This window comes from Xiphophorus maculatus, chromosome 19 (assembly GCF_002775205.1).
Source record: "Xiphophorus maculatus strain JP 163 A chromosome 19, X_maculatus-5.0-male, whole genome shotgun sequence".
Taxonomy (NCBI): Eukaryota; Metazoa; Chordata; class Actinopteri; order Cyprinodontiformes; family Poeciliidae; genus Xiphophorus; species Xiphophorus maculatus.
This window is the reverse complement of record NC_036461.1, coordinates 20,137,075-20,160,676: the sequence shown is the minus strand read 5'-3', so window position 1 is coordinate 20,160,676 and position 23,602 is coordinate 20,137,075. Positions and strand designations below refer to the sequence as shown.

The 23,602-nt window shown below is 42.7% G+C and overlaps 2 protein-coding genes across 7 annotated transcripts in view; both read right to left on the bottom strand.

The window, feature by feature from the left end:
- The window catches only part of kiaa0586 (KIAA0586 ortholog), a 36,782-nt gene that overhangs the window by 6,959 nt on the left and 6,221 nt on the right, over nt 1-23,602 (bottom strand). For 5 of the 6 annotated variants that reach the window (XM_023352755.1, XM_023352757.1, XM_014473711.2 and 2 more), the window contains exons 8-22: nt 11,536-11,692; nt 10,552-11,120; nt 9,815-9,887; nt 8,818-9,009; nt 8,517-8,724; nt 8,270-8,431; nt 6,961-7,061; nt 5,779-5,922; nt 4,661-4,804; nt 3,779-3,963; nt 3,579-3,703; nt 2,657-2,844; nt 2,426-2,579; nt 1,531-1,681; nt 1,200-1,438 (exon numbers count right to left, since the gene is read on the bottom strand). In XM_023352755.1, coding sequence (XP_023208523.1) covers nt 1,200-1,438; nt 1,531-1,681; nt 2,426-2,579; nt 2,657-2,844; nt 3,579-3,703; nt 3,779-3,963; nt 4,661-4,804; nt 5,779-5,922; nt 6,961-7,061; nt 8,270-8,431; nt 8,517-8,724; nt 8,818-9,009; nt 9,815-9,887; nt 10,552-11,120; nt 11,536-11,692 — 2,792 coding nt within the window. The remainder of the gene's footprint in view (nt 1-1,199; nt 1,439-1,530; nt 1,682-2,425; nt 2,580-2,656; nt 2,845-3,578; nt 3,704-3,778; nt 3,964-4,660; nt 4,805-5,778; nt 5,923-6,960; nt 7,062-8,269; nt 8,432-8,516; nt 8,725-8,817; nt 9,010-9,814; nt 9,888-10,551; nt 11,121-11,535; nt 11,693-23,602) is intronic. The other variant, XM_023352756.1, reaches the window with a different exon arrangement.
- On the bottom strand, nt 17,324-22,542 carry irf2bpl (interferon regulatory factor 2 binding protein like). The gene has a single exon (XM_005812067.2). It carries the CDS (start codon nt 22,190-22,192, stop codon nt 20,171-20,173), a length of 2,022 nt encoding a protein of 673 aa, XP_005812124.1. The 5' UTR covers nt 22,193-22,542; the 3' UTR covers nt 17,324-20,170.

The window sequence follows — 23,602 nt, the reverse complement described above, 5'->3', positions numbered from 1 at the left end:
GGAACCATTCTGGAAGGAAACAGAAACTTGGTGCAGTCAGACCAACATGATGACTCAGCATGTTTCCACCATCAGTGGCGGCGTGAAGCTGTCAGGTAGAGGAGCAGAGCAGCAGCTCATCACTGCACAGGATGTGCAGAGCAGAACACTTCAATTTTAGACACAATTGTCTCAACAACGGAACAGATTTTTGCTAATGATTTTTGCATTTATCATCAATTTTATAACTATGCATTTTTGTGGCAAGGAAAGAAGCTGGAATATCAGTCTGCTTCAATTTTTTCCTCAGGAAATTAAAAAGATCTGGAGCAGGGCTCTGCTGAAACACAAAGATCTGTCACTGAAAAAATACAACAATCAATCAATCAATAAATAAATTGATGATTATTGTTTATTTCATTACATTTATTCCCAATTATCTATAAGTATGATAAAGTCATTCTGACAAGTTTACTTGTTAGGCAACGCTTCAGATCTAAAAGGAAAATTTGTTTGTGATTTTTCTTTCCTAAATAAAAATCCCTCGATTTGGTTAATTTTTTGTTTTTACAAACAAAAAACAATGGCATTTATGTCCATCCTCTCACCCTGGACATAAATGTCACATGAATTCTGGGACACGCAGAATTAATGTGTCCCAACAGCTTTCAGCATTTTAATTCTAACTTTCATTCATCAGTCCTCAAATATCCAGCCTGAGCCTGAAGCTTATTTATGGCTAGAAAAAAATGCAAACCTTTTTTCTCATAAAGGAAAGACGCAGCTGGTTTAGGAGGTGAGGTCCTGGACGTAAGTAGCAGAAAACGTAACGTGATGTTGCTGCTAGGGTTGCACTGATTTATCTGTGCAGATTTCCTTCATTTTGGGAGATCAGAGACCAGCTGATAGTAACATGTGAAGCAGATTTTTTCTCCTGATCTTATCTACCTCAGCAGAGGTCTAAATATCAGCCACTGTCTTTTTCTGCTCTGCTGTGATAGAGGTTTGACTGACGGACCCACCTATTAGGTCATGTCTGCATGTCTATAGTTAACAATGATGACTCCACTGTTGCCAACTCATCCACTTTCTTGCTATATTTAGTGACACTCAGACAAAAAATGGTATCAGACAAAATGGGAATCAGCAGGCCAGGCTTTTTAAAGATCCATAATCAGTCAAAAAACTGCAGTCGGTGAATCCCTAGATGCTGCTCGCACCTGTCAGAGGGGCCAGCTGGTTGACGCTGATGAGTAACTCTCCCTCTGAGATGTGTTTGAGTGCAGCTTCGGTCTCTGCAGTTACAGCGCTGCTGCTGCTGCTGGAACTGCTGCTGCTGGAGCTACTGGTTTCCAGATGACTGGGAGGAGGAGCAGGACTGGGTTCTGCCCGAGGAGGCTGGGACTGAACAGGAGCGGGGCTGCTGACCGCCGGCTCCTCCTCTGCTACAGACAGTGGCCTGATGGAGGAGAGAGGATGGTGTTTGAAGAGCCACACGATCTCAAACACTTCCATCCTGATGTGTGTGTGTGTGTGTAGGGGTGCACGTACAGAGGGTGTTCCTGTGACTCCAGCTCTTCCAGCTCGTCCAGTGAAAGTTGTGGGTTCCCCTGTGAGGCTGGGGGCGGGGCTTGATGAGCAGCAGAGGAGCTTATGTCGGGCAGTCGGGGTTCTGGTGTGGCAGCCGGCGTAGCTACAGGCTCTGAGGTCACAGGCAGAGGAAAGTACATTAATGCATGATTGTAATCAAGTATTATCCTGACCAGAATGATGTTACATGTATATCAGATTATACAGAGATAAGAAGGCTGTCATCATGGTTTGATCAGGCTGGAATGGGTAACAAGGAGATCTAAAAGAAATTACACCAAATGTGTGATCAGCTTTCACAAAAGCCTTTAGAGCAGAAAGACTATAAACCTAGACTGTACAATAACCATAATCAGACTAGCCTGGAATCAGGTTTTAAAAATTTGATCAATGTAATTTGGGCTGAAATCAGATTATAGTTGAAGATTTTATTAAAAACACACTCCTATGAAATGTAAAAACCTGTCACCCCCAAATGAAGAGACTGTAAAAATCTTTTTAAAAAATTCTAAAGATCTAGAAGATCCAACAATCAACTAAGAGGGGTTGAGATACATTTATTTGTAGCCAAGTTGCCTTTAGAAAAGCGATGGCTGTCCTCTACAGAGTCTTTCTCCCGCTGTCGTCACCAAGTCGCCACAACAACCATTACAGGTCATCAACATGCCAACATGCCATGCTGGCTGTGATGCTAGAAAAATTAAACATTTTCTCTCCAAACATCACAAACATAAAAGTGTAATGCTTTTATGCATCTGTTTTTATACTTCTTAACTTTTGCCAACTACAAACTTTTGGCCCTTTCACACTTAAAGCATAAGATCAGTACTACTGTTAAAGTTTGCTGGTGGTAGACCTGGAGCTGTGACTGGCTGAGGAGAGTCCTGAGGAACTGGGCTGGATGGTTTAGATGGAAGAGGAGTGGCTGCTGGGGTGGAGTCTCTGCTGAGCTGGGGCCTGCTGGGTGGAGGTGATGGGACTGGTGTCGGGACCAGTGGAGCCACTTTGTCCTGGTGCAGAAATGTGGAACATTAGGAGGTGAAACAACAGCTCACGTCATTTCAGGGAGCTGAGGAGTTCTTAGTACCTCCTTATCTTCTGACTCTGGTGCTTCCGGTCGTGGTTCTGGAGCTGTAGCCACTGCACTGGTCTGGGACAGCATCTGGGCCACGGTTTCAGTCAGAACCTCGTTCACCAGCTGCCTGATCAAGGCCGAATCCACCGAGACGTTGGCGTCTACAAAGAGCTGCAGACCTCCACCTCCTGCTGCTTCCACTGCAAACACACGGCGGGTGGAGACAAGACATTCATCACAAGTTAGGACAGAAACTCTCCATGAAACCAGCATTATGTAATAACATCAACCTTCAAAATGTAATAAAACAAAATGTAAAACTATGTAATAATTGATGCAAAATGTCATAAAATCCTTACCGCATTTTGTTATACTTTCTGCTGCAGTGCGTAATGATAAAATGGTATTTTATGCATATTATTATAAAATGTGTAGGTAGCTTTTTCAGAGAATACCAGTGTACTTTTTAAATATTTTAATCAGATCAACAGGTTATTCAGTACTTAAGAGAAAATGGATACCATGATCTATGAAAAGTGATCTATGAATAACAATCTATTTATCATTATGACGGCAAAGACATGACCCTGCCAGCAATTAGTGCTACACAGAGTCAATATGAATGCTGAACAGCAGGGGGCGCTTCCTTAATGAAGACTGGCTTTAGAGCAGGTGTGCCTCATGTGTCCCAAATGTTCATTACACAGTTAGATGTCGGAATCAGTCAGGTAACTGGGATCAGAACATTACATAATGTGCCACATTATTATGTAATAATCGGTGCAAAATCTAAAAGTGTTACTACATAATGCCGTAGAAAGTATTACAAAATGCGTTCAAGAATTTTTTGTACATAATGTAGTTTTAATTATGTTTTATTACATTCTGAAGGTCAATAATGTTACTACATTATTACATACACTTTTAGTGTTACCAATATCTGAGGTAAAACTCTGCTCCTCAAGCTCTGATTGGTCAGTGGAGTCATTCTGGGCAGGGTCAGGTGGGGCAGGGCGATACATATCAGCTATCATCCTGGACATCAGCTGCTGCTCCACCCTGAACAGAACCAGCAGCAGCAGAGTCAGACACAGCAGCAGCAGCAGCATGAGTGAAGTCCAGACCCAGCCTCACCACTCCACCAGCCGGTTCTCCAGGATATCCTGCGTCCGGCCACGGCCCGCAACAGGGGTCACAATCTCAGCACGGCGAGAGGAGGGGGCTTCAGGCGGGAAGGCCGGGCTGTGGTACCACACTGGAGCCGGGGGGGGGCCTCCCTCCAGGACCACCACCTCCTCGCCCACATCACTGTTCTCCTCCTGGAGAGTCATCGGGGGAGAGCAGAGGGAAAGCTTTCTCACTGCGACTGAAGGGAACAGAAGTTGCTCTGATGTGGCAGCAGATATCCAGAGTTTTACAACCTTCACCCTGATGATCAGCAAAGAAACTTTATCCACAGTGATTTTCCAGAATGTCTCAGAAAGCCAATAATATGTACGTCAGCACAGAAATATTTAAAAAATGTGAGTCAGGGGCGTGCTGTGGTGGCGTAGGGGTTAGCGCGACCCGTATTTGGAGGCCTTCAGTCCCCAACGCGGCCGTCGCGGGTTCGACTCCCGGACCCGACGACATTTGCCGCATGTCTTCCCTCCTCTCCTTCCCCGTTTCCTGTCAGCCTACTATTATATAAGGGACACTAGAGCCCACAAAAGACCCCCTGGAGGGGTAAAAAAAAATGCAAGTCAGAAGAACATTTTGTTTTGTAGTTGGGAGCTTCCTTTATAATACTGAAGAAACCGTTGCCATGGTGAATTAATGTATTCCCACCAAACTGATGTTGGTGTTTCACTGCAGTAGTGATCACAAGAGTTTATGAAACATAACAAAATCACCTCAAACAGGCCGACTTGATCTTTTAACAAGGTAAACACAGTATGCTGCTGTGTGCTAATCTATCTGTGTCCAGCAGGAGGCGCTGCTGATTCACTAAATAAGTCAGGAAGAGAGGGCGTTTACCTGGTGGACATCAGTGACAGAGAGAAAGTTATTTCCCGGGAAGCTGTTTTCTTCATCCTCGTCATCTTTTAGAGGCTCTGCTGCTTTGATCTCAATGACGCGTGATGGAGAAGATGGAGGCTTTTCTGGAACCACCTGCTGCTTCTGTCAACATCAAATCACCAGAGTGAGAACTCAGACATTTTTTTCCACAAGAAATTATCTAGAAATAGTCAAATTAAAGTGTTTCTCAAGCAGGATTTTTAAAAAAAAGTTATTCTGTGTTGGCCAGCGTCCCACGCCCCCCTTTTTTAATACATTACATAACATCAACGTCATATTTGACTGCGGCCGTGGGGCCTTTTCACACCACCGTTCTCTGTTTGCTGTTAGGGGTTGGGGTCGGGGGCAGCGCTCCGGTTCTCCCAGGATCGTTCAGATTTTTGGATTGTGGCTGCCAATTCACTTCAATTCGAAAATACTTTATTGATCCCGCAGGAAACTAAATGTTGCTGTAAATCATATTAATTTAATTTTTTTAAGGAGTTATAGTCGATAGTGATGATGGTTGGCAGGAAAGATCTCCCGTAAAGGTCTGTATAACAGCAAATCCGAAGAAGCCTCTGACTGAAGACACTCGTTTTGTAAAACAGTCTTGTGAAGAGAATGGTCAAGGTTGTTCTTAATCTTATCAAGAATCCTTCTCTGCATCATCACCTCCAGAAGTTAAAACAGTCACCCTCAGAACAGAACCAGAACAGAACCAACCAGCCTTTTTTATCAGGTTGTTGAGCCTTTTTAGATCTCCCTTGGTGTGCTCTCATTGGCATTTTGGGGGTTGGAGCTCTCCTGCGCCCCCCTGTGGATGGGAGATTCTGTGCTTGGTAGCTCATGTTCAGTGTTTGTGTGCTGGTTGGGGTTGGCTCTGTGGAGGAACCCATATTGGGGCTTGTGGGGCCCAGGGGGCCCTCTGTGGATGGGGCCGGCGTCTCTGTTATGCTCCACTCTTGGGAAGGTAAATCTGTCGGGCCTCACCTCAACACTCAGACAACAATCCTGAGTGCCACACTGCCTGACAGGACACTCAAAATAAAAAAGAATGGAGGCGCTGCTAAGTCACTAAATATGTCAGGGGTTACCTGGTGGACATCAGTGACAGAGAGAAAGTTATTTCCAGGGAAGCTGTTTTCTTCATCCTCGTCATCTTTTAGAGGCTCTGCTGCTTTGATCTCAGTGACGCGTGATGGAGAAGATGGAGGCTTTTCTGGAACCACCTGCTGCTTCTGTCAACATCAAATCACCAGAGTGAGAACTCAGACATGCATTTTTTCAACATAAGAAAAAATAATGAAGTTATAGTATTTCTCAAACAAGATTAAGCAAATTTAGTTATTGAGCAATTATTTGTTGTGAATCAACTGATTAATAAACCCAGAACAAACACTGAAAACAGAACAACACAAATAATCGAGCATTTTCAAAAACACCTTCAGAGTTCCAAGCTTTATGTGAAAAAAAATAATTAAAAAAAACTTGAGAAATTTCCAACACTGCCCAGAAGCAATAAACCACATTTCTTCCTGTTCATCGAGGAATGAGTGGGTTTCATGTGGAAGACCTGGACTGGTCTGCATCCTGAGACACAAAAACACTTTGACCTCGCCAAAGTCTGGAGTTAAATCCAGTTCAGATCCCATAGCATCACCTAAAGAAGGATGTTCCTAGTCAAAGCCCCTCCAATGTTGCTGAATTAAAACATTTCTGTAAAACAGTGGGCTAGAATCCCCCATCCCTTAATCTTCAGCTGTCTTCACAAATTCTCAATCAGATTCAAGTGGGGAGAGGCTGAGCTGCTCCAAAACACTCTGTCCTCTTCCTCTGCAGAAGAAGATGACTTTTTCTACTTCTTATCTCCAGACAGTATCTGCTGCCTCTGTGTGATGTTCCATTCTCTCAGACAGTCGTCCATTTTGGACTCATGCTATGTGTCTGGTTGTCACCTTCATGGGTTTTCTTCTGTTTTCTTATGTTTAAATATTTTATTTTGTGTCCATTATATGAATTATTTGAAAATGTAATAACCACACCTAAAAAAAGAACAAAACAACAACTGACATTTAGTGAGTGGAAATAATGACAGAGTGAGAATTTCTGCTCTTGGGCAACATTCAGTCAGTTTATATTTAAAATTTTACTTGCGAATATGAAAAATGACTTGGAATCTTCAACAAACATTTCATTCAGGTTGCACTGAAGTGTTTGGATGAATGTTATGTTGCATACAACTTGAGCTGTATGAGCAGAATTATGATGCAGTTGACCTGGTGGTTGTTGGCTCCATCGTTCACGTTGGCCTTGCTCCCTGACAGAGGAACAGGAAGTACTGATGCTCTGTCCTGAACACGCTCACACCTGGGAAGACCTGCAAAAGCAAACATGCATGATGTCATTTTCAGATCTATACTACTTTCATTATTTCTTTCAATGAAGCTTATTGTGAAAGATAAATGTTTCTTTTATTTAAAAAAAGAGATATCAAATTTCACACCTGTTGAACTGGCTGGATGTCCCAAATAACTCAAGCCAAAGTACATTTTTCATGCAAATTAAATGTCTTCAAACCCCCAATGAACTGAAGCAACAACAATGTGAGAAACAGAGAAACTACTGAGCGTACGGCAACTACAACCTGAGGATTGTGAATTCATCTTTTATTTGTAAATAATGGGTTAGGTTGTGTGTTCTTGGTAGCCTTCAGGTTAGATTTATTTTACAACCTGTCAAAGACAGCAGAGCAACAGCATAACTCCACTTTAAATGAGTAATAAATTTAAAGTATAACTCATTACACTTAAATTTAAGTGTAATGAGACACAGCTTTTGTGTTTGTTTAAAGCTATTTGCCACACACCATAAGACATGACGGAAAGGTCCAGAGTGCTAGGGAAAAAAGAACTTGCTAGGACCGCGCTAATAACAATTCATCTTAAAATAAATTCCTTTTGAGAAGTAATTTTAACCACTTAAAGGTTTCAACCTCAGTGCACTGGAATCTTTTAAAACACACCCGCCAGTCTTTCCTTCTTAGTAGGACAGACCTGGTGAGGTACCTGCTTGTATTGTAGCATCTATGTGTTCTTAAGACTAGTCTGTCACAACCAAGCCACTATCAGACCATGAGACTAATGCAGTAGAAATTCCTGCCAAAGAAGAGAACAGATGAGCGCGATCCACATTTTCTCCATCTCAAAAATACAATTTCAAAAATATGACCAAAAACAATCTCCAATGCATACAGCAATGCATAATTCCCTAGCATCACTGCTACTGAGGACAGAAGATTTCTGAAAGAAAATTCTGGTGTGGCTTACATTTAAGAGCCAGGCACAAAGTCACACAAGTGTTGTTGCACTTGAAAAAAACAAAACAAAAAAAAAACGGGGTCTCTACACAGTTTTTATGACCATTCTGCCAGAGTTAATCCTTTGATAAAAACTAAATATGAGTTTACTGCATAAATTTAAAGTAAAGACAGGTTGTAAATACAAAACTCAGCTGGCTGGATGGATTGACAGCAGCATCAATAATAGTATCTGTGCTCAGAGTGTAGATGCCCAGTGGTTTACTGACGCAGTGGGATTGCCCTGGCAGCAGTGGAGCGCTCTGCACTGTTCACCACAGGTCGAGCAGAGTGGTGTAAGGATAAGTGGGAGTGTTGGGAAGCTTGTCCCGCTGACAAACTGAGGACTGGAGCGAAACTGGTCTGAGTCTTACAGGACTTCAGCCTTACACCTGACAGGAGACACAGACCACAAGCCAATCAGGAAAAGGAACAGCCTCCACAGATGAACATAAGTGACTGGATATATCTCCTGACCTCTGATGCTTTCCACCAGTCGAGGGTGCTGTTTCTTGCCGAGAGGAGACACAGGAGAGCTAAAACGAGGGTATGGGCTCTTCTTCAGGGTTCGCCTGAGACCTTCGTGAGGGAGTCTGCCGTACAGACGAGTCAGATAAAGCTCTCCATCCATGTCGTTTTGCTGGCTGCCCATCAGGTTACCTGAGACTCCAGCAGGCTCTGCCTCCTGCAGTCACACACACAAACCAATGATAAAGTTATCACCTGGACTTCACTGACCAAAAGAACCTGCAGCACTGCCAGCAGAATCAGGAATGACCATTCTGTGTCCAGCAGTCTGGCCTCTGCCTCCTCTTCCCATCACTGGCTGATTACTCGTTCCTCTGGGCATGCTCACTGGCTTGCCCCTGCCTGCAGCCCTCTGCTGTGGCTTTGTTGCATTTGTTGCTCTGCAATGACTGGCATCTAGAGGAGGCATGGCACCGGGAGGAGGGGGAGGATGACCCTGAGTCTGAAGAAACAAGACAGCTTAGAAAACCTCATCAGGATCTTAATAGGCCTGTCGCAATAAGCAATAAAGTAGTTAATCGCATGACAAATTAAAACAAGATCAACAATTTTTGTGATTTAGCCTTTTTTTCTTCTCTCTCTCTTTCCACTAGATGACAAAAGTCTTCAATTTTTTTGAAGGGCAATTTTGTTTATGCAAACTTCATAATTCATTTGACTTGCTGTTTCTGTTGTTTTGTTTATTTATTCTGTATATTTAAAATGTCTTCTGGGTCCGATGTAAAATTTTTTATTAGAATTTAAAGTTTATTCATCTTTGAGAATGTGTTCTTGCATTGTTTTGTCATTACCATTATATTACTTGAAAATGGTCTCAACATAATGATATTGTCGTTTATCGCAAAAACATCTGGGACAATTTATCGCCCAGCAAAATATGTCATCATGACAGACCTAGATGTAATGTTTGACTAACACAAAGTAATGCATAACTGTGAAGCAGAAGGAAAACGTTAACTTTCAAAAAGGTGCATGCCACACTTTTGTGAAAGTGTGGCATGCATTGGGATTCAGTGAATCTAATACCCTGAAACAAAAATGGTAGCTTTCTATTCACGTCACAGGCATGCATCATTTGTGTTGTTTTGTCACAAACTCTCAGTGCAGTGCACTGCAGCATGTGATTGCACAATGCAAGAATGTGAAAAAATGCAAGTCTTGAGGCTCTCCAAACTAAAGAGAAAAAAGAAACAAGATAGATGCAAATTATGCAGATCAGGACTGATCCTGGATTTCTGAACGTTTACCTGGACGTCTCTGGTCAAAGCGTTGATCCAGGCATCCACTGTCTTCTTTATCCGCACCTCTTCAGTTAGGTCTCTGCAGGTGACAAAAGTGGCTTTACTCCCCAGTTCATCCTTCAAAGGTTTCAGTCTCTGACAGATCACAGTGATGGCCATGAAATAACTGATAAAACAGCTGGAAAAAATATGGTTACTTTTACATTTTGAACTATTGTTTTTTTACTGCAATTTCAATGAGAAAATAAGTGTTTTTTATTTTCAATATGTCTACATATAACCTGCTAATAACTCGTTCTGATCTTGCCTTTTACACTTCTACTGAGTATATCATTCTAGCTCTATGTAGAGTCTCCTCTTGGCAGGTCAACAACATCAAACTCAAACCTCAACACATCATCATCATGATGAGGCAGCGTGGTGAAGAAGGTCTTGGGTTTGTTTCCAGCGGGAGCGGATGTTCTCCCCATGCATGTGTGGGTTCTCTACAGGTACTTTGGTTTTTTCCCCACAGTGTGAAAACATGCATTTTAGCTTAATTAGTTTCTCTGAATTGCCCTTAGAATGGGGGTTGTTTGTTTAGTCTCCTGTGTTGCCCTGGCATGGACAGTAACTGGTCCACTGACACCTGAAGACAGGCACCAGTGACCAGCCCCTCCTCCAGGTTACACCAGTGGGAATGTGTGTTTGCTCACACTTACCACCAAGCTACTATTAGCATTAGCTATGTAAACATTCATCACCTGTTAGCAGCCAAGGCTTCCAGTTGGCAGTGTAGGATTTCTCCGTTCTTGGCCTTCAGCAGAGCGTCCAGGTTGTTCTCCAGAACTTTCTTCCGTCTCCGAGCCTGACGGAGAACCTGGCCCGCCTCCTCCAGCGTAGAGGAGCCACCAGGTCTCCTTTGGAGCAGTGAAAACTGGGACTGATGGGAATGGGCTTGAAGACTCTGGCTAGATGGACCCTGGAATTCCTGGGCAAGGCTGTGGTGAGTTAATAAGGGACCAGCTTGGGGCGATGTGGTAATGGGCATCAGGTTCTGAGAAGGGGGCTGATTACGTTGGGACTGCAGTTGTGGACCCGTGTTCTCCTGTGACTGTCTGTGTGGGACAAGGGAAGCCTGAAAAGGGGGGTGAGTGTTTTGAGGGTCAGTTGGTTGAAGACTGCTTGGCCGGGTCTGGTGTTGATCAGAGTTTGACTGGTAGAGCTGGTTTTCATGGAACTCAACCTGGACTTCCTTTGGCTTGGATCTGCTCTGTTGGGACTCAGGTTGGCTTTGTTGGGTCTGGAGGCAGCCTGGGGAATCTTCTTGCTGCTGAATGAACGAAAGAGGTTCATACACTTAACACTGGAAAAATATCTCTTAGCCTGAACCAGTGGTCTCAAACTCCAGTTATCAAGGGGCCGGTCTCCTGCAACGTTTAGATGCCTCTCTGCTTCAGCACACCTGGCTCCAGTATTAGCTCATTAGTAGAGCTCTGTAGAGGCAGTGAGACACTTTTACCATTTAATTCAAGCGTGTTGCACAAGAAACATCTAAAAGTTACAGGACTCTGGCCCTCAATGACCACTGCTCTGAAGTGAGCCTTCTAAAATCAGCTAAATAAAACATTTCATTAATTCTCAAAGTAATTTTACAGATTATATTACATAAGCTGACAAAGTAGCACTGTTACCTTTCTACCTGTTTCTACTACTATCTTGCAAGTGGAGTTATATTGACTACTCACAGTCAGCAGCATCTTTATCTCTGTCTTCAGACACTCCATCTGCTTTAGCATATCACTGGCTCTCCTTACCGCTTCCTGAGTGTCATTTGCTAAAGACTGAAGATGAACGCTTTCAGCCACAGGATCAGCTGGACGTTGCTGGAGATGCAGGTTGCTCCTGAAGCAAAGGTAAAAACAGAAATAAAAGAACCTGTTGCACACACTCATTCTATATTGCTTTAAGATGTTGATGTTTATATAGTATCTATTCAACTAGATAGGTCAGACGTACAGACAAGTGACTGTACGTTTGAACTGAATCTATAAACTACAATGCCGATTAAAGGCAAAAACAGCTTTCTTAAAGACGCTTCACAAATCCATTAGAAAGTTGATTTAAATATTCATCCCAAAGAACGTAACAAGGCAAAAAGGCCAGATTCATTCCCAGTTGGGTTCAACACGCCACCATCAAAATATTAAGTGCAAAACTTAATAATATATGTTCTTTCCACTTCCAGATTATGGCTCCAGCATTTAGAACAACATTGACATGTACAACATTTATCTTACCCACTGCTTTTGGCCAGTAGGTTGTACTTGAGCACCCTTGACCATCTCCACTGATATTGTGGTAATGGAAAGAAAGATGGGGGAAAAAATACATGTATTTTTTGGGGGACATTGTTTAAAGTTACTTCCTTTATCTAAATTACTGATGCCAAATTTTAATGTTTGAAGAATTGTTTGAAAGATATGATACTCAGGTTTGTATCAACTATACTTCTTGCAGTCCAAAACAATGTCTCTGGGATTTTTGAAGTTACCACTTGGCTGTAGAGTCAGGGTTATGCTGGGTTTCTGAGTAAAATCAGACAGATGTCATAATGACAGCAGAGCCTGTTGGTTGTGCCAAAAAGGTTTTGACTTTAGTCTCAGCCCCTGGTCTGACACATGACACCTTCAACTTCTACAGCATTTCACACAAAACTCAAACTACAGTTGGGTGACTTGGGTTGAGTTTTCCATTTCACGAGACGGAGAGGAACATCAGACAAAAGCTTCTAACCAAACACAATCTTCTGTCAGCTATGTCTCACTGCAGATTCGGGGTAAACACAAACAGTGTTAGGTATTTAAAGGTTAGAGTCTGAGAATCCATTGTGTGAATGCAGATGTGAACAGTTCTCTGCCTGCAGCTGTAAGATGAGTGGGGATAAAATGGCTGCCGCTCCGACCTCCTGCTCTGTCATAAAGCTGCTCAGAATGATCCCAAACAGCTGTTGAAGACGGTCTGCCTCTGCTGTTGCTAAGCAACACAACTGGTGGAGGACAGCAGGCGCTGTTCACAAAGGGAAAGCCGTTTATTTACCGTCTCATGCTCCCCCGTCTGAGCTGTCCCCTCTGACCTGGTTTGCATTAACCTTCCTAAGACTGATCTGAAGAAGGTTCACAAGGAAGTGCTTTGGCAAGATCATGCAGCAAACATTAAAAGGATGAATATGTGTAGTATAATCTCCTGACATGGGGCAAAAATATTAAAGCCAGAAGAAGAATGTTTAACAGTTTGCCTCTTCAGGTGACAAATCCTGCAGAAGATTTCAGGCTTTGTCCATCCTGAAGAAGATGTATGACAAAGGAAACCCTGCTCAATAGAATTATTAAATCCAAATATGAAATTATTGCCAGGACAGTCTAACATTCCAGAAAGTTCCCGCTTCTTTTCAGTCTAAAACAATACAATAACAAAAAGGTTTTGATAAAAAAAAATTATAACAAAATCACTTAGAGTGATTGTGTCAAACAAATAAACTCAGCTTTCCTTTTTCCTTGGGCATCATAATATTTAACTATGTTAGTTCTAATGTGTTATTGACTATTAGATTACATCTTAGTTCTTGTTAATCACTTCAAAACCTTGTTAAGATGAGAGTCTTCCAGCAACACCAGGTTGGTTGCACCACAGTGAAGATCTCTGCATGAAGGAAACTGAAACAAGTCCTTTGTCAGACAGGCCATGTGATCTGCAATGTTTTCCTGATTGAGGTTCAAGTCATCAGACTAGGACTGTAGCTCACTGAGATGCCCGTTATAACATCTCCACATAACCCGCTGCGGTTCGATACCTGCTCCATCGTTCAGGAGCAAAAAGCTCTCCAGTTGGAATTCCTTGTTATTGAAAAGTCTAAAGTCCAGTTTGTAGTGTGGTAGGATACCTGGTTCCACAAGATGTTTTTTGTTCTTCAAGCCCTTCTCTCACAGAAGCATTACATGACCATTGGGCTGCAGGTGGTTTCAGTAACAGCTTTCATTTAGATGAGTCTGCATCTTTACAGAAATCCCATTTGATCCTCCAGCTCAGCAAAAATTACTTTTTTTTAAATGTACCACTTGACTATTTTAGTCTCATAACTCTAAGAACATTTTAAGAAATGCAAAATAGTTGACCTACAGCATCTACCCTTGGCAGTGATGGAGCCTCATAACCTGCAATTTCATCCTCATTTGAGAATAAATGTCTTTAACAAATTGCTCGCTATGTTTTGTCTCTAGCCCCTGTTTCTTCTTCTTCCATTTTGAAGATCTACTTAGAACCTGGTAATGATGCACAGTACAAACCGTAATATTTCAAATTTCTTCCCTAGCGTTGAAAGCGCAAATTCAAAATAAAGAGCTTATTTCTGGTTTTTGGCCACGACTTGGGAGTGTTTGTGCTGCATGGTGCTTTTTTTGTTTTGCTTTGTTTTTTTCCCATTCACCACCCATTCAGTGGTGAATGGGTTTGAAATGTGTAATCTATCTATGTGTTTACAGAGGAGGTTAAAATAGAGAGCAAAGCAGGTAAACTTCATGTATGTTGGTGAGAGCCATGCTGATCAAGGACAAAAGGTCAGACTCAGAAATGCTTCATTCGTCAGTTATAAACATTCAGAGGAATGTGATCACATCACGAGGGGGAGGGAAGCTGAGTCTCTAGGTGAAGGCGTGTGTGTGTGTGTGTGTGTGTGTGTAAGGGTGAGGGGGGATGCTTGGTAAATGATGTTGCCGCTTAGGAAAAGAAATTTTAAAAAGAGGAGTCTGTGGGGAAGAATCAGCGGCTGGCTGAGTAGCTTCACTGACACCGTCGACTGCCAGAAACACGTTTTATTCATCGCTGTTTTTACTGTAATAAATCAGCTCAGCTCAGATTATACACAATGCATTCTCTGCCTCCCCGTTTCCGTTGCACATTCCTGAATAAATTACGTTTGCAGTCAGGAAGTTGTAACCATGGCAACCACATCTTCCTCCACAGCAACAGAGGAGGAGGGGTGAAAACTGCAGGGATGTACAGTCAGGAAAGGAGGCAGATTATAGTAAGAAGAACTGTATGCTAAAGCTCTCCGTCTCCACGGTAATATCAACAATACCGTTTTCCATCAACAGTCAATGAACTTGAATGTGCCATTCAAAGTCATATGTTAAGACTCTATCCTGTCTTTCTCTCCTGTTTGTAGGTATGGAATTAATATGCACCAGAAATCAGCCAATAACGCTTTGAAGAATTTTGAATTAACATGAATTACAACAATATTTAATTTCCCTCTGGGATCAGTAAAATATTTTTGAATTTATAATTGTACTTTCCGCATTTTAAAGGCTGCCTGAATACATAACAATCGTGCGTCTGCATTTACTCTGACTTTGCTCATCAGTCCAACCATCTCCACCACAGATCGACGGCTCAGAGAGAAGAACATGTTCAGCTGACAGGAAGTGAGCAGGTCTCACAGAGGCTCAATCTAAGTCCAGACAGGAAGAAAGAGTGCAGCTTGGAGACTTTGTGTGACAGAATTGCTGAGCCAGCAAACTGAAAACCATCACATTAGGCACCTCACCAACCAATCACATGACAGCTGAACTGAAGCCAGGTTTTGATATTACGTGTTGCGTTTCAGAGGGAAATGCCTTGCTGCATCACCGCCACAGACCAGAGGAGCCTGGAGCCTCAATTCTTCACTAAACTGCAACAGGATCAGTGATACTGGAGTACAGTACAGCAGCTATCTATCCTGTCAGAATAACAGCGGCAGGCCTGGCTGTGCCGCTTCCAGCTGCATTGCGGATCTTTCTTTCTGAGCAACAATTCACCTGAACTGTGTGTAGCAACTGATAGTTAAGGTGCCCTTGGCTCAGTGCTTCAGCTCATAGCCTGCATGCTAATGCGCATGCACCGAGTCGTGTGCGAAATGTTTTAATATTCCTGGGAAGAACCCTTCCAGAGATTTATTTGTACGGATGCTTCAGTGTACAGCAGAGTCCTGCTGTAAAAAAAATATTTTTTTCATTACCTTAAATATCTTTATAACAAGCAAGATAATTATTGATGAATGTAGAAGTACAGATGAATAACAGACTGTTGCATAGCTTTTCTGCAGCTTTAAACTATTTTTTATACTAATGATTGTTCTATAACAGTGACCGTTCTGCATGATTATGTCTCTTCAAGAAAAAAAACGAACAAAAAAACATGTACTCTTAAAAACTGTGTTTCTCCAGCAGTCGGATGTGTACTTGGGCTCTGTACTCTGGAAATGTTAAAATCATAATCTGAAAATTTTAAGTTTATATTTACGGAAGTTATCTTTGCTTGATAGTATTTCCTTTTTCGTCAGGAACATCAAAGTGTGACAAGAAAAGCAAAAACCAACAGAAATCAGACAGGGGATAAATACTATTTCATAGCACTTTTGATTCCTTCTCATCATATCTGTGTGCTTTCTTAGGAGGTTTCAAGTCAACCCATTGCTGTTCCACCATTTCAAAACCAACCAAGGTAGGAACAGCTCCATATCAGTCAAGGATTAGCTGGCTTCCCAGCTCAGGAGTGGGATACAGCAGGGACTGCTTGTCAGTGGAAATAACTGAGAGGAAGTTATTTCCACCAACAGGTTTTTGTCTTAAAACCTGTTGGGAGGTCATTGTGTTACATAATGCACAGCATTTCCTGCCATTAACACAGACTTGCAAAAGTGGGTATGTAAAGCCAGAACTGGACTTCAGCAACCAAGAACCGTTCTAAATGCTTTCAATCAAGATGTTCAGTTTCCTTCTTACTATTATTTTGTCTGAATACCTGTTCACCTCTCTTCTTTATGTTTCCTATTGTAGAATTTGTGTTTACAGAGGTTACAATACTCTGTAAAATATCTGCGGTATATTTTTACATGTTGGTATTCACTGTAAATGTTAATACAAATTCATGTGACAAAAAAAAGAGATAATATGGAGGTGTCTGACAAAAATTTCAGCCATAATGTGGAACTCAACAGAGTTGAGTTCTGCTCCCCACCTCCTTTGGTCCCTTGATTTTTAAAAGCTCGTGTGTGGGAAAGTCTCAGCTTGATTGGTGACCCAGTTGAGTAACCAACAGTTCAGAGAGGGCTTTGTATTTATGTGGCTATAGAAGAAACAGTGTGGTGAAAGAATAAAATGATTCAATGGATAACACCCATTTGTGAAATTGGTCCTTCAGTATTTTAACATATTGAATCTTATCAGAATTCCTTTTGTCACTGTGCAAGAAATTCAATTTATTTCAATTCAAAAATACATTAAACCCAAAGGGAAATTAAAAAGAAAGCACAGAAAAATGTATAATGCTACTTGTAACTAAACTGGTCAATAAAAACCTGTTGTGTGTACCGCCTCAGTGAAAACCTTAGAGTGTTTCCAATGAGTGGCAGGTTGAAAGACAAAAACTGTTTAAAGCTCAGAGGCTCTTCAGACTCTGAATGATAGAACATCAAATGGAAAAGATGCATTTCAATGAAAACTTTACTCCAATGGAATTTATTAGAACTCACTCAGCCCCAAGGCACATTACAATATCAAATGTGTTAGTTTCATCATATGTATGCATCACGACAGAATAGAGCATAACAAAAAGACACAGTCCGTAATACAGAACAGATTCCCAAATGTACAAAACTGTTTTAAGACCAACTGAAAACATACTAAAATGACTAAACAGTCAGAATAAAAAGTTGAATGAAATCATTAAGCTTATAGACAGCCCCTTATGATGTGATGAAGTCTGTCTAGCTCTCCAAAAACATCACTGATAACACTTCCCCATAAAACACAACCACTTTCTTCTTCTTTTTTTTTTTTTTTTTACTTTGTTAGATGAGTTTTTATGAGACATTAGCATGTGGAACATTTATGTTTAACTGTGCCTCTGCTACAACCTCAGCTCTGGGGGTGGAGAGGAGTCCTGGACGATTTCATTCACATGTGTCAGCTAAGGAAAAGGAAGACTGACTGTACCGTACGGATAAATCCACCCAAAACTGGTCATTTATAACCTATCCAAACTCTTCATTTATCTATAAAGACAGTATTTCGATGTACACATTTATTTTTTTATTAAATTATGAATCTGTGATAACCCTTTTAATATTTTCTTAGTGAAAAATTCTTCCTTTAAACAGCAGATTTGGATAAAGGTTCAAGACAAACTTACATTTGTTAAATTATTTACACATGCAGTCTTTAAAAATGACCCGGGTCTTTATGTCATAAATTTTGAAACTCATCAACATCAATATTAGTTTTCCATTCGAATTCATAAAGTATGACAATACTTGTTATGACGCTAATACATTTCTGTTTTTTAAGTTCAAAATCTGGTGAATAGACAATATAAATAATGTACAGTTTAAAATTAATTAACTCATTTTAGAAATTCAGCAGAAAAAATGTCAAATATTCTCTCAACTTCCTTTTTTATATTAATACCACGGACAGACTGCAGTGATTTACATTTTGCTTTAATTGCACCTGTTTTAACCCTTAAATAATATAAATTAAAAATCTTTTCCTTAATTATTTCACAATAAAATTGCAACTAGTAAAATTAATAAAGAAAAATCTTTAAAATGAGCTTTAAGGATTTTAAGGTGCATTTCACTATAAAATCTGGAACTATCTTTTCACTATAAAGTCCAAAACAAGGTTATTGACAGCAGTAGCCCCTCCCACTGCACACATAGCTCCTCCTACTGTAGGGGTGTCAGCCCAACTCTTGCTCTTCATAGAGTGGGAGAATGAATCCTCTAACAGGGATTTAAAACAGATGATTTTAGCAATAAAACTATAAACATTTTTTTTTTTTTACAGTATGCTTTATACTTTATGTAGTCACAAAAACCTCCACGGAAACCTCAAAAGTATTTCACCAATGCAGACATTGGTGTTCCATTTCTTCAGAGGTAAGGGAAGGAGATGAGCAGCCATGACTGGGACGAAGTCCCGGGGTTCTAGTAATATCTCGTAGGAGCATTAACCACAGACACACAGCAGCAACAAATGGTTTCTTTAAAAATCTGTCACTGATGCTAAGGTGTTGCGGTGGTTTGTGCAACAGAACATAAACCACTCAGAACCCTAAAATATTCTTCAGAGCAAAGAAAATACTTCCTCTTTTACCACGGATTGGCAGTAAATGAAGGAAGATGATTTAGGATATTTTTCAGCTAATGTTAAAAAAAAAAAAAAGTAGGAGGTAACCAGTGCAAAATACTCAGCAGTCTTCCCTCACAGCGCTGCACTCAAAACTGTTACTTCTTAACCAGGCTCTTTTCTGGAGTCATTTTCTACTCTGGTCATTTGTTTTTGCCTTGATAAACGCTGTGGAAATGCAGGAGGGAATAATTCCCCCACACAACTACTCTGGTTCCAAGAAAATGTTCCCTGCAGTGGAACTACACTGTTAAATACCAACCATCTTTAAATTTTGTTAGGGCTCCAGCAGAGACAGTCAGACATCAACACATCACCACCCAGTAAGCTTGGAGCAGCGCTACCTTTTTCAAGACCAGACAAGAACATTAGAGCTTTTCTGATCCATTAAAATACTGCAGGATAACAGCAGAACCAACTGGAGAGAAATACTGATATGAAACAGGAAACTGTCTTCACTACCAAACTCTACCTTTATTTTTATACTGTAGTCTAAACATCCAAGCACTCTTTATATACTTAATAACATGTATACAAAGTAGTGGAGGAAGCGTTAATAGGTCCTTCACTGCAATATTAGTACTAACACCACATTTTAAACAGGAAATCTGTTGTATATATTTAAAGTGTTGGAAGGTAAAGCACCAATAAACAGATATCCTGCAAATATGACATGGTAAAAGAATTATTACAACTTCATTCATTGGTACATAGTATTTTATCAACTGTTTAGGTGCTTTCTTAAAGAAAGCAAAAAGTAATTGTTTAAGTTTGAAAAAACCTGATGAATATTTTTTTGTTTCAACAGATTTGGTCAAACAAAATGCGACATAAAAAACACATTGACTCACAGATTTCATTCAAACAACAAGACAACCTACAAAGTTATTTTAATCATGATAGCAAAAGTAAATGTTGTGTCATCTAATGAAACTGTCAGAGAAGCAGCTTCATTAGGTAACTAAAATGCATTGATCTAAAAATTAGGAGCAAACTGATTTTATTATTATTATTATTAATTTTATTTTTTTATACATTTTCCTCTAATCATGTAGAAAATGGGGGTTTTTGAGGCTCAGCAGCAGAACCACTATGTGGTCATGATATGTTACTTTTTTCTCTCTCTCAGTTAGGTTGACATTAAGGGTTCTCTTCACGGGTCCCTCTCCTTCTTAACCTTCACATCTCCAGCCAGGATGGTTGCGATTTCCCCCTGCATAAAAGCCCAGGGCACGTTGGAGCCCAACAAGGGACATTTGTCCCCGCTGGGGCAGTACACCTCCCCAGACGCCCCCTGGGCCTTGATGCTCTCTCTGGAGCACGGGAAGCAAAACTTGTGGCTAGGGACGGAGGGACATTGGACAAAATGCGTGTCCTCTAAGCGTTCGTGGCAGATAGTGCAGCACAAAGGTCCGCTGTTGGCCATCGGTGAATCGGGCACGCTCTGAGACGGGAGCTGGTCCATGGCACCGGCGGACTGCGACGCTGCGGACAGCCCGGTGTCTCCGGTCCGTGAGGAGAGGCGCCTCTGGCCGGACACGGAGGGGGGAGATACTGGGCTGCTGCTATTGTGTCTAGACGAGGAAGTGGTGGAGTGAACAGAGTCTCTGTCTTTGTTGGGAGAGTACGCGTTCCCCAGCGTGTCTGCCACTGACAAAAGCGCAGCCATCGGGGACTGCCTGTTCTGAGGTGCCGCGGCATCTGGAGGTGTGGTGCGGCCGGAGGAGACACCGGGGTGCCCCGGGGTCAGCGGGGGTGGAGGCCCAGCAAACGAGCCCGCAGCCATTGAGAGTTTGAGAGCTTCAGCCTGGCTGTTGATCCACTGCTGCCTTTGCTGCTCATCCGTCAACTTCAGGCTGCCCTCAGCAGAGTCCGGCTCCGGGGAGGCTTTTCTCTTCCTCGCCCCGGCCCTGGTGGCGCTACTCCCACTGCCAGAAGCCGAAGCTCGACCTGGAAGAACCAGTGATGTTGGCAGCAGCGGGCAGCTGCCGTCGATGTAAGGCTGCGGCAACATATCCTCCCCCACTGCCTCTTTAAAAAACCGCAAAGACTCCGGTAATAAGTCTCCGAGAAGGCGCCAGTCCCCGGACCCGTGTTTCTTTTCGTACTCCAGATACTTAAACCCAGAAGACAGTCCTCTGCCGAAGTCCTTCATGCAGTCCTGATACATCTGCTTGGCGACCCCCGAGGCGCTGGAGAACACGTTCCCGGAGCCGCATGGGTACTCAATAAATATTTTAAGCTCATAGTCCATCCCGGTTTTGGACACAGCGTCGAAAGCGAACACCCTTCCGACCAGACCGTGGTCCTTCTTGAAGCGGACATCAAACGGTGTGGATCCGGAGAGGAGGACAAGCGTTTCCCGCACAGGTTTCGGCTTGCTTGCCCAATCTTCTTGTCGGTTCCGCAGGCTCTCGCTTAGCTCAGTCAGAGCCTCCGCGTTCCGCTGCTTCTCCTTCATTTCCCGCTCCTGGTCTGTGCTCGACACGGAGGCGGGTCGCTTTCCACCCAGCTCGGAGTGTCCCACCTGGCCGGGCAGAGAGACGACCACCATGGAGCTGGTAGGGGGTCTGCCCGCCAAGCTATGCGAAGTCGGTCCGTTCATTCCGGTCTGAGGCATAAGGTTCGGCGGTACGGTCATCTGGGCCGGTGCTGACACCAGCCCACCGTTGCTTTTGCTCCGGGAGTTTGGACTCTGCCGGTTCAGCTCAGGTGGTCCGTCATCTGTTTTAAAGCCGTTCAGCCCTCCGAATCCATTAGGCGGCCTGCTGCTGCAGCTGTGCACCGAGTAGTCAAACCGAGCCCGGCTGTCCGCTACCTGTGCGTATCGGTCCAAACTGGGCTGCTGAGACTTCCCTTGTCCATCCGCCTGGTAGTGGTTCAGCTGCCCCAGAGGTTCCTTCCCACTCAGTAAAACCGCCTGGCTCTTCGCGGCAGCGGACTGCTGCTGCGCGGGCAGTCCGCTAGCAGAGGACCGGCTGTCCTGGAAGCCCTGAGCCCGCTTCAGATGGCGGGCCGTCTCGATGACGAACTCGATCCGGTCCGCGCCCTCGTAGTTGACGCAGCCCCGACACACTGGCTCGGTGAAGTCCCATATCATGGCCCAGGGCATGCGGGGCAGGTCGCATAAATAGCACGACTGTCTGCGGGATGAGGAGACCTGCGGGGAGGACATCTTCCCTCTGTCGGTCTCCCTCCCTGCCTCCTCCTCTGAGCTGCTTACACCCTCCGCTGCTCCGCAAAAGCCTAAAAAGAATGAATGAGGAGGACAGACTGCGGCGTGTTATTGTTCCTCCCTTGTGATGTTGCAGCAGAGAAGGTGGGGGTGTTATGCGTTTCCTCCCGCATCCTCTCAGGGAGGCTTAGGAATTTGGTTTGCAACACCCCGCCCCTCTGCAACCTCCCAGCCATGCCACCTGGAAAACTAAGGGATTCCTCTTGGCAAGCAGGAGAATACTGCTTGTCCTTTCGCTCTCATCACTGTCAGGAAGAAGCAGCTGCAGTTTGTGGGATGGCGACTAAACAAAGATGATGGCGAGAGAAAAAGCAAAGCTGGGCTTGCATGTAAAAAAAAAAAACAAACAACAAAAACTGCAATGTAGGAAAAAAGGTCGAATATCTAGCAACAAAAGGTTTGTTGAGCAGAAGAGATCAGACGTTGTAATATTTAAATATTAGCTGAATATAAAGTAGTCACCTTCTAAAACAACTATATCAGCCAATCAGCTCAGCATCCATGTTAAAAACAATTAAGGTTTTGAAACTATGAGCACTCTAAAGTTGATGGTGGTTAGAACAGGGATGCTGCAGATGTGTTGGTGTTGCTAGGCAGTTTTACTGCACTTCATCTGCAGAACTGCAAACACACAAAACCCTGCATGTAGAAACACTCCGATCAGGCTTTTCCTAGCCAGTTCCACTTTCTAGTTGTCTTTGTAATCCTAAGCAGGATCCACACTGTGTGATTACCAACCTGATAGACAAAGTCTTAAATTCACTGTAGTAAATTGTAAAACTGCTGCTGAGACAGAAGCCTAGTTTATGTCATCTTTTACCTCAAAAATCACCAGCGTTCTTTTCCTCCCTATTTTCACACTTTGGTTCTTCTACAAATAACTATATTAACAGCCAAAACTTGCTGCCTGTCCACTGATGCTCTGATATCTCTGCCTGATGTGATGCAGATTGTGACTGGAGTTACTGACTTCATTTTTAGGGGTGCACCAATTGCAGTTTTCTGACTGATCACTGATTTGTAAAAAGCCTGACCTGTTGATTCCGATTTTGTCCGTAGATTTTTTCTTTTCTAACTGACACTGTTGCCAAAGTAACACAGAAATGAGTCATTAGATCTTTTAAAAGTTGCTTTTAAAAAAAATGATTGTGATTGGGGTCTGAAAAGTCTCAAAACATAGCAACAAAGTGCTGAGTTTTCAGCAGGGTGACTGTTGTTAACAGCTCACATGCAGAGGTGACCTCATGGTCTGTCTGTCAGTCAGTCTGTCAGTCTGTCAGTCTCTGTCATGCAAAAGGAGACAGTGTTGGATTTTCAGACCTCTGTGGAGGTTTAAGTATCGGCTGATTA